Genomic DNA, 10000 nt, shown 5'->3' on the forward strand with positions numbered 1-10000 from the left:
TTAAAGGACAAGCGAACCTGTAAAGCAGGGGTGTCAAACTCAAATTCACCGAGGGCCAAGATCAAAATCTGGAACGAAGTTGCGGGCCAAACTTAATATTTATTAATACTGAGATCAGTATTATTTTTAAAATTGTCTAAGATTGTGCGTGCATGCACTCATACACGTGCGTGCACTCATAGTTTAATTTCACACACACTCATTCCCATCAAGTGTGCTTGTGTTGCATATGAGTATGAGTTGTTTCATTGACCTGGACCCATTTACGCTATACGTTAATGATATATGTGGGCCAACTGTAATACAATTTGAAATGATCTTGCGGGCCGAATAAAATGACTCTGCGGGCCAGATTTGGACCCCGCCGGGCCTTGGTTTGACATCCCTGCTGTAAAGGGACAAAAGATGGAAATTAGCCTGATGGCTATAATCTTGTATGTTTTGATTTGTACTATATATGTATGCCGTCCCTTTGTTCCAGAAATACACTTTCAAACTACTGCACTGGCCTTCTGGGCCCAGGGGCCCAGGGACCAGAGAGTCAAGAGGACCCTGAAAAAAATTGCATTTTATTTCGGAAGGTGTAAGACTAACGATTCCACATGGCATCTTCATCAAAGCCTGAAGTGGACATGTTGAAACATTAGTCTAGCTTAGTGTTTCTCAACGGGGGTGGTGCATCCCCCAGGGGACGTTGGGGAGCTCTAGGGGGCGTTGAAAATGATACAGCTGAAAGGGGGCAGTGCTTAGTTGCCATTGGAGGTCATTAGTTCATTATTTTTTTAATATTAGAGGAAGGGGGCGTTGTCAGGCTTATGAGGTCAAGGCTTATGGAAGTCTTGTGATGACGCCAAGCTCAAGTTTGTTCAAAAAAGGTTGAGAACCACTGGTCTAGCTCCTTTCTAAATAAAGGTTCCATGTCTTACTCTGCTTGTAAGCCCTCTCCACTGATGCAATGGACTGTGAAGGACAGAAGCATGAAGGATATACTGTTTTTTTTGTAACGTAAAGTGAGAGCGGAGTCTTGCGTGTCTTGTGAAGTGTCCTTTCCCCTCCCCTCAGACACTCAGTACTCGTCCCCTTTTGCACGTCTGCCTTTTTTTTTGCAACTGGCCAATCAGATGCTAGCAACCCGTTTCAAGGGATGATCTGATTTGTCAGGAGGAGCGTGATTCCGCGGAGTATGTCAGGGTACAGCTGATGAACATGGCAGCATGTCCACCGTTACATGGCCCTCATTAAAAAAGGACATCGCGTGGTGTGGATACACAGGCCAGTGTTAGACATTTTGGCAATAGGATAATGAGTCCTCATGAAATATCCAGCACATATGACACACACACACACACACACACACACACACACACACACACACACACACACACACACACACACACACACACACACACACACACACACACACACACACACACACAGAGAACATGTCAAAAATACACATACGCAGGCCCACACGTGCAGCACCTGTGCGCGTGCACACACACGTACACAGACACACGCACAGACACACAGACACGCACAGACACACACACACAGACACACAGACACACAGACACACACACACACACACACACACACACACACACACACACACACACACACACACACACACACACACACACACACACACACACACACACACACACTACAGATGTATGTGTAAGAGGTGGTGCTGTACAGTACAGTACAGTACGTACTCGTAAGGAATGCTCCTGAAGACTATGTGGTCCAGCAGGGTGACCTGCTCAGCCAGCTCCATGGCAGATAGAGACTCAAAGCACTCCGCATGATGACACTCAGCCTGAGAGAAAGAAGGAGGGAGGGAAGGAGAGGGAGAGAGAGAGAGAGAGAGACAGAGAGAGAGAGAGAGAGAGAGAGAGAGAGAGAGAAGCAGAGAAGAATCTCAGAGAAGAATCACATAGACATTGTGTGAGTGAGTGATGTGTATATGTGTAGATGTAAATAAATGTGTGCATGCACACACACACACACACACACACACACACACACACACACACACACACACACACACACACACACACACACACACACACACACACACACACACACACACACACACACACACACATACACACACACACACACACACACACACACACAGTGATTTTACCGGGAATTCATAATAAGAATAGGATGTTTATCCAAACTCCTGGAGGACTTTCCACCTGTATTCTTTCCTTTTTAATTTGTTGGACATAAAACTAGCATGAACATTTGGGTAGGGTCAGAAATTAATAACATTGTCAGGAATTAAATCCTCCCTGAGGCTGTAAGGCCGGTTGCTGGTTACCACATGAGCTTTGATTTGTCACCAATTGTCACTGATTTGTGCCAAAACAGACAATCCTCACAAATTGTAAAAAGAAAGAAAAAAGGTGACTACATTAAAATATGTAATTGGCAGGCAGGACTGGTCGGCTCGACTGCTGATGCTCCGAACATACAATTTGCAATTAGCGCTGAAGGTGAGGCTTTGCAATTAAAAGCAACAACGTCAGTTTTTAAGTGCGTTATCTGAATGTCAAGCTGAGGTTGAGACAAAAAAAGACAAGGCTGGCACACCGGAATTACAATGAGTCCTCCTCTACCGCACAGTTCGACTTCCTAACAAGGTCAGGTCACGTACGCTGGCAGATTTGGGAGAGACAGAAACATGTGAACAGAAGAACAAATGAGCAGACCAGACAATCCATTTCTATCTCCAAGGAGACAGCTGAGAGGGGGGGTGGGGGCAGGGCAGGGCCGGCCCGAGCTTTTATGTGACCCTAAGCTAAATTTCATCAGGGGCCCCCCATACATACTCAGCATCACATGCTCCTTACTCATATATGCCAGACATATGATAAGACCACGATAAAGGTGGCATTGATATTAAAACAAGGGTCCAATTTCTTCCTTATTATTCTGGGCTCATGGGCCCCCCCTAGTGGCATTGGGGCCCTAAGCAACTTCAAAGTTCGAGTATGCCTCGGGCAGGCCATGGGGGGTGGGGACTGTGTTACTATCATTAGGTGTGATTGAGATACCGCAACGGCTGCATCCGCATTTAGATAGCAATGCATTCTGGCTCAAAAAGTTGCATGACGGTTAGATTTCCTGTCAAACTTCAAAATTTTGGTGATGTTGCGTCGACGAGGTGACATGTGACATGGTGTCAAACTATCGCGGGATGAATGCGACTGCAGTCAGATCTTGTAACCTCTGCAGTTGCTTATCCCCTTGAACGCTCGTCTGTAGACCACCTCCGAGGTCACGCGTCCATGAACTGGTTGGTCAACAACTCGCTCACGTGTGTATATGAGTCTTGTCTCACACCTCTACCAGAGAGTGTTTATGGGTAGTACGAGAGAGGAATCTCGCGACTTTTTCCGGGTGGTACTGTCCACTAAGTGGCGCCATCCAGACAGCGCAGAGGAGCGCAGAGGAGCGCCAAGGAGCGCAGAGGCTGTTAAAATGAATGGGGTCCCATGGAGCTCAACCACGATGCTGCCATTGCTTTGGGAGATAATTGGTATCATTATTTCATTTTATTTTTCCAAAAGGCAGGATAGATTATCCTTTCAAACAGCACTTAGTTTGAATGTTTAAACTCCCTGGATCTTTGTAAAATACGTCTTTATTGTCAATATGACGTCACGAGCGGCTTCACACACTGCGTTTGGATTGGTCGGTTGGATTAGTCGGCTGCATTGCTGTGATCACGATGGCCGTAAAGCAATTTCGTTAGCAAGATGCTAGCGGAGCCTGACTCATAAATGCCAAAGGTGTAGGAAAACCAGAAGGACACAACTCCCAGGTTATTGTACATTTCAATGTACAATAACTTTGGTTTCTCAGAACTTACAGTAATATTGTCAAGTTTCACCCGACAGCGAGCACAATTGTCAGTTATTAGCACCAGCCTTACAGTATGAGCTCTGCTGTCTCGACAGCGCTCCCTAGGTGAACTGCAGGCACGGGTTGGAGGGCGAGATTCAACACTGTATGTAAACCCACTGTGCCTCTACACAGGTTTGAGCAGGTCCCCACTTCAGCTCCTCCTCACTGCCTGTCCCCCCACTCCTCACACGTGGTGTGTTAGTAGAGCAAACTGGTGCGAGCTCATCGTCTCGTTCATATTTGTGGCCGACTTCAAATGCGCTGTTTTAATAACACCCACATCGTGACAACAAGTTCTCGCTCACGTGCTTTGTCTACATCGGTCGACAAAAATCTAAGTCGTATCGTATGAGCTTATTATTATGTTGGATGCAGTAACCTACAACCCAGAATGCTGTGCGTCAGCTCCCCCCGCTATGGTGAATCTAAACACAATCATGGATTATGGTGAGGTAAGAGGGGCGTTCGTTCAAAAAAGGTTGAGAAATACCCTACTGGTCAAAACTATGGCTTTTGGTGGCGCGTGGAAGTGGACACTGTACTGGATATGATAATGATGATGATAATGATAATGATGATGAAGATGAAGACGAAGACGAAGATGATGATGATGATGATGATGATGATGATGATGATCAGTGTCGCCCCTATCTCTAATAACAAAAGGATGACAATCCATCCCTCTCTATCATCCTTTCCTCTTTTCCGTCAGGTCATCTCCATGGAGATTTCCCTATACCCTCTTCACCCCCTGCAGATAATCATGACGTGAGATCCCTTCTCCCTTCTCCCTCACCCTCTCCACCCTTCTCTGACAATATAATTAACCTTTTAGCCCTTACACGCCATCCTCCAACCAAGCCACCCACCCATCCACACCCCTCTCCCTCAGAGCCATCAGTCTCCTGTTTAAACACTGTCATTCAGAGTCATACAATTGAGGGTTTTTGATAGGCTACAGTAAAGCCTCAAATTGCAAATGTTCTAATTCCTGAGGACATTGAAACAGCATGGAGTGCCACAAAAATGGAACGCTCAATTCACTATTATCCTTGGAGTCACAGTGATGTAATGCTGTTGAATCAGAGGGAAATGTCAAATTGTCAATTTTGTGTTGTATAATAATTCTAAGAAATGAACGAATGAGTGAGAGTGGGAGAGGTAGTGTGGTTTGGATTCTAAGAAATGAACGAATGAGTGAGAGTGGGAGAGGAGGTGTGGTTTGGTTTGGTGGCAACAATCTCCTACTGTTTCTCTACTCTCCACTCCTTGACTACATCACAATTCTCACCGCGCAGTCCCCTTCACTACCTGCTGTCACTCTTGCCAACAGAAAACTGTCAAACAATGTCTCTTCAAAAACCCTGGCTCTGGAGCCTAGCCATTCTCACCCATCTGACAGCTATCAGAGTGAGTGGATTTTTTTTTTTTTTTTAACTGACAAGAGACTCAAGAGAAAAGAACTGGTAGCTCACATGGTGGAAATATATTCACCAATGTGGTGGCTGCTTTTGGATGATGTGGCATCAGTCAAAAACCAAGCAGTGGTGAGGACCTGCTGCTATGAAAAATGTCTATACATTTTTATTTTAAAAAAAAGCTATACATGCTTTAAAGGGACACTGTGTGAGATTTTTAGATGTTTATTTCCAGAATTCATGCTGCCCCTTCACTAATGTTACCTTTTTCATGAATACTTACCACCACCATCAAATTCTAAGTATTCATTATGACTGGAAAAATTCAAATTTTCCTACATTAAAAGGGGGATCTTCTCCATGGTCAGACATTTTGAATTTCCAAAAAAAATTAGCTGCAAAAATGACTGTAGTTGGACCATACTCGAAAATACATAAATATGTAAAGATAAAATTTGGCAATAGGCGGCCCAATTTCAATAAGCAGCATAGTTGCAGTATCTTTTTTGACCATTTCCTGCACAGTGTCCCTTTACAGTAAACAAGATTTAACGAAAGCTTTTGAAATCCCTTGATTAAACTGATGAGGGAATTCTGGAATAAAAACATTGAGTGTCAGAGTGCCTTTCAGTTTTCAATTAAGATTTCATTCTTCTTTGTTTACAACCTGATAAGAGAGTGAGACTTCGAGAATGAAACCGAATTCTGGAGGAGGAGGAGAAAAAAGAGAATTATAAAATGGAAGTGAAAACAGTGAGAGTCCCTGTGGGTGTAAGGGGGGAGCATGATTGCGGGGAGTGAAATTGGTAGCCTTGGTGATGATGGCAGAGACCAGGAAGTGATTAGCCGATGTGGGCCAGCAGGATAAATAAATGCCTAAACGTCCTCAAGTGTCTAATTTAACTCCAGGCTGGCGGGCCGGGCAACGGGGCTGAGGAGAGGAAGGCAACACACAGCACGGCGCCGTATGCTCACCACTTGCAGAATGTCCTCAATCTTCAGCTGCGCGTCGTCCTGATCTTCTTGAGAAAGGGCACTGTGGGAGAGAGAGAGAGAGAAAGAGAGAGAGAGAGAGATAGAGAAAGAGAAAGAGAAAGAGAAAAGGACCAACAAAGAGAGAAATGAAGAACAGGGTACATCAAAACAGTAAAAGAAAGAGAGATATAGAGACACGAAGGAGAGACATGGAGAGGATATAGAAAGAGAGAGAGAGAGAGAGAAAGAGACAGAGAAAGAGAGTGAGACATACACAGACACAGCGTTGTCATACCAACGGCGAGCTGCTTCCTGACATCACATGCCCACCCCCCTCCCCTGCTGCTCCCCTGAGCTGCGTGTCTGTAGCTGTAGCCAGCCGTGCAACAGGAGCAGGCCTGCTACCACCAGGCAAGCAAACTAGGCAAATTCCTAGGGCCCCAATATAAAAAGGAGGGGGGGGGGTTATGGTAGTTAATGGTTCTTGTATTTAAATGACAATAATTGTGTGCGCCAGCACCTCCCTAAATTCAGTGACTGAAAAGTGACATGGGGCAAATGCTATCGAAATCTCTCTCAAGGGAGGCCCTCCCCAATAGTTTGAAGAGATGGGGTAGGGTAAGGGCCCCAAGTGCCTCTTTGCCTAGGGCCCCTACATACCTTTAAACAGCCATGAACAGGAGTTGGGGCCATGCCAGCAGCACACAGCACCGCATCACACAGCCTCCACTGACACGGTCATTTGAATACACTGATTTATACACCCCATTGTGTGCTTATCATCCACCATGCAGTCAACCTGAGACCAAAGAGATGATGGGCTGCATGTTTTCTTTTTGTGTGCTTACATGCGTTTAGTGTGTGTGTGTGTGTCTGTGTGTGTGTGTATGTGTGTGTGTGTGTGTGTGTGTGTGTGTGTGTGTGTGTGTGTGTGTGTGTGTGTGTGTGTGTGTGTGTGTGTGTGTGTGTGTGTGTGTGTGTGTGTGTGTGTGTGTGTGTGTGTGTGTGAATGGGGACTATAGAGGGCTGGGGTTGAGGGTTGGGGAGGAGATCTGATACTGTGTGTGCTGTGCAACACATGTAAACAGATCAGGGGTCAGGGCTGCTGTCTGGGAGAGAAGTGTGGCACAGTACCACCAGCGATATTCTATAGAGATATGCCAACATAATAGGTTTCTATGGGCACCTAACGCGACCAGGTTCCGGTCTGCCTAAAGGGGCGTGTCATAATGCTCCTACAATGAATAGAACAGTCCTTAGGTCTGCCTAGGTCTGCCTAAGGGGGGCCATAATAGAACCAGGAAACAATGGGCCAATGGAACCTCTCTCTCTATACTCTCTCTGGTACCACCGGTGTGGTATGTGCGGTGTGTAAATGTGAGTGTAATGTGTGGTGTGCGAATGTGAGTGTGAATGAGTGAATGTGAGGCATATAATGTAAAGCGCTTTTGAGTGCTCAAAGGAGTGGAAAGGTGCTATATACAGTACAGTAAATGCAGTCCATTTACCATTTACCATTTACCAGTATGTTTGTGCTGCCCATAGGGTCGCCCAGTATCCTAGTATGTTAAGTGTGTGGCCTGTGAACGGCATCTAAACACACTCAGTGACAATGGGAGTTGGTGTTTCATAGGTGGGCTTTCACTTTCACTTTCACTTCACTTCATTACGGCTCACTACAGCTACAGTACCTTAGTATGTTTGCGGTGGCTTTCTTTTTTTTAAATATATTTTTATGGGCTTTTATGCCTTTATTTGACAGGACAGTTGAAGATGGTGACAGGAACGCATGGGGCAGAGAGACAAGGGAGGATCGGGAAATGACCCCGGCCGGACTCGAACCGGGCTCCCAGAGGGTGGGCATGCAACCCCAAATGTGGGGGATTAGCGCGCTGCGCCAAAGCGCCCCCCTGTTTGTGGTGGCTTTCCCTTCAGCACAGCTCACTCCAGTACCTTAGTATGTTTGCGGTGGCTTTCCTCTCCTGGGGCAGCAGGTCAGGGTCTTTGAGCACTTCCTCCAGCAGGCCGATGACACCTCCCTTCAGATCGCCACTCATGTCAAAATCCTGCAGGGAGACATGGGGCAGAAACAACAGGCATTTGATGAGCTGTGTGAGTGAGGAGAGAGAGAGAGAGAGGACACGCGGAACGGGGCACAACGCAGCATGCAGTGAGAGTTTGGATGGACGTGCTTGTGTTTAGCTCCAAATAACCTACCTTGGGAGAATAGATAGATAGAGAGAGAGAGAGAGAGAGAGAGAGAGAGAGAGAGAGAGAGAGAGAGAGAGAGAGAGGGCGAGCAAGAGAGAGCAGTCCGTCTACATCACCCCAAAGATGTCACCTCCGTACACCGTGGAAGGAGAGAGAGAGAGAAAGAGGGAGAGAGAGAGAGAGTGTGAGAGAGTGAGAGAGAGAGAGAGAGAGAGAGAGAGAGAGAGAGAGAGAGAGAGAGAGAGAGAGAGAGAGCGCGGGAGAGCAATAGAGAGCAGTCCGTCCACGCCACCCAAAAGATGTCACCTCCGTACACCGTGACGCAATTCATTGCGCCCCCCAAACAAGGTGTCCCCGTCTCCGTCCCCTGGCATCGATCATGCTTAGCGCCACGCCGGGCACATCAAAGGGATGGGGAAATAAGCTTGTCTCGCTCACATTGAAACAAAAGAGTGTCAACTTCCTTCTCTGCTGCTCTCATCACAAAAAATATTCCTTCAAGAAAACGCTTCGGCGTGAGAAGTGCCGCATGGCTAGTCAAGGGCGGCGCGCTGCAGAGACCAGGGCCGAGAGCAGACCCATCCATTTCTTTGTCACCACCTCCAGAGGAAGCAGCTTCTCTCCCTTTGCCTGCCATTCAGTCTCCGGCATGCACCCAACAACACCTCTCCCACCCACCGAAATGTGACGGTGCTCCTCCTGTTATGGGTCAGGGCCGCTGACAGCTTTGACTGGGCCTGGGACAAAATCATCAGATAGCTCCCCCCCTCCCTAGCCTGGGCGAATAGCCGACTGTTGACTCTGTCAATCAGTCTGGCAAAAGCCATGAGGAATACGTCTCCGTGGTCGATGGGAGATGGTCTGATCATATATAATATAATATATAATATATATAACTAAATCATTTAAATTAATTGAAACTCAAATTAAAACCCATATTGTGCTTTATTAGCATGCCTGTTACTTTATAGCGTCGCAAAAGCATACAAATAACAAAACGAAAGTGTGAATATAGTTACCTTAACCAATCAGTAACAGAGCTCGCGGGTGAGTTCTACGTCACCACTCTCAACTGTTTGCTGATTGGCGAAACACTGAGAGAACCGAGCTCGAGGCTTTTGCCAGATGATGTGCGGAGCCAAAATCTTTGGGTAGAGTACAGAGGATGGCGTCGCGAGGCTACCCCCTCCCCTCCCCACCTCCCAAACCCAAATGTGACGATGCTCCTCCGTTATGGACCAGGGCCGCTGAAAGCTTTGACTGTCTGGGACTGGGACCAAAACATATGATATACCCCCCCTCTACCATGCTATGAGAAATGGGCCCCTTCTCTCACTGGGCCACGGACAAATGACCCCCTTGTCCCCCCGTCCCCCTCCACTTCCCCGGTTACGCCAAAACCAACCAACTCCAGGACTTCGAAAGGAAATGATTTCCCTCCCTTTGACTGCCACTCTGTCTACTGCACAGACATCCCC

The 10000-nt window shown here is 46.8% G+C and overlaps 1 protein-coding gene across 1 annotated transcript in view; it reads right to left on the reverse strand.

The window, feature by feature from the left end:
* rasgrf2b (Ras protein-specific guanine nucleotide-releasing factor 2b) overlaps positions 1 to 10000 on the reverse strand; it is a 116210-nt gene that overhangs the window by 7904 nt on the left and 98306 nt on the right. The window contains exons 22-24 of the mRNA XM_063193699.1: positions 8265 to 8377; positions 6312 to 6372; positions 1716 to 1819 (exon numbers count right to left, since the gene is read on the reverse strand). Coding sequence (XP_063049769.1) covers positions 1716 to 1819; positions 6312 to 6372; positions 8265 to 8377 — 278 coding nt within the window. The remainder of the gene's footprint in view (positions 1 to 1715; positions 1820 to 6311; positions 6373 to 8264; positions 8378 to 10000) is intronic.

The sequence above is a fragment of the Engraulis encrasicolus genome, chromosome 3 (genome assembly GCF_034702125.1).
Source record: "Engraulis encrasicolus isolate BLACKSEA-1 chromosome 3, IST_EnEncr_1.0, whole genome shotgun sequence".
In the NCBI taxonomy this organism is placed as follows: domain Eukaryota; kingdom Metazoa; phylum Chordata; class Actinopteri; order Clupeiformes; family Engraulidae; genus Engraulis; species Engraulis encrasicolus.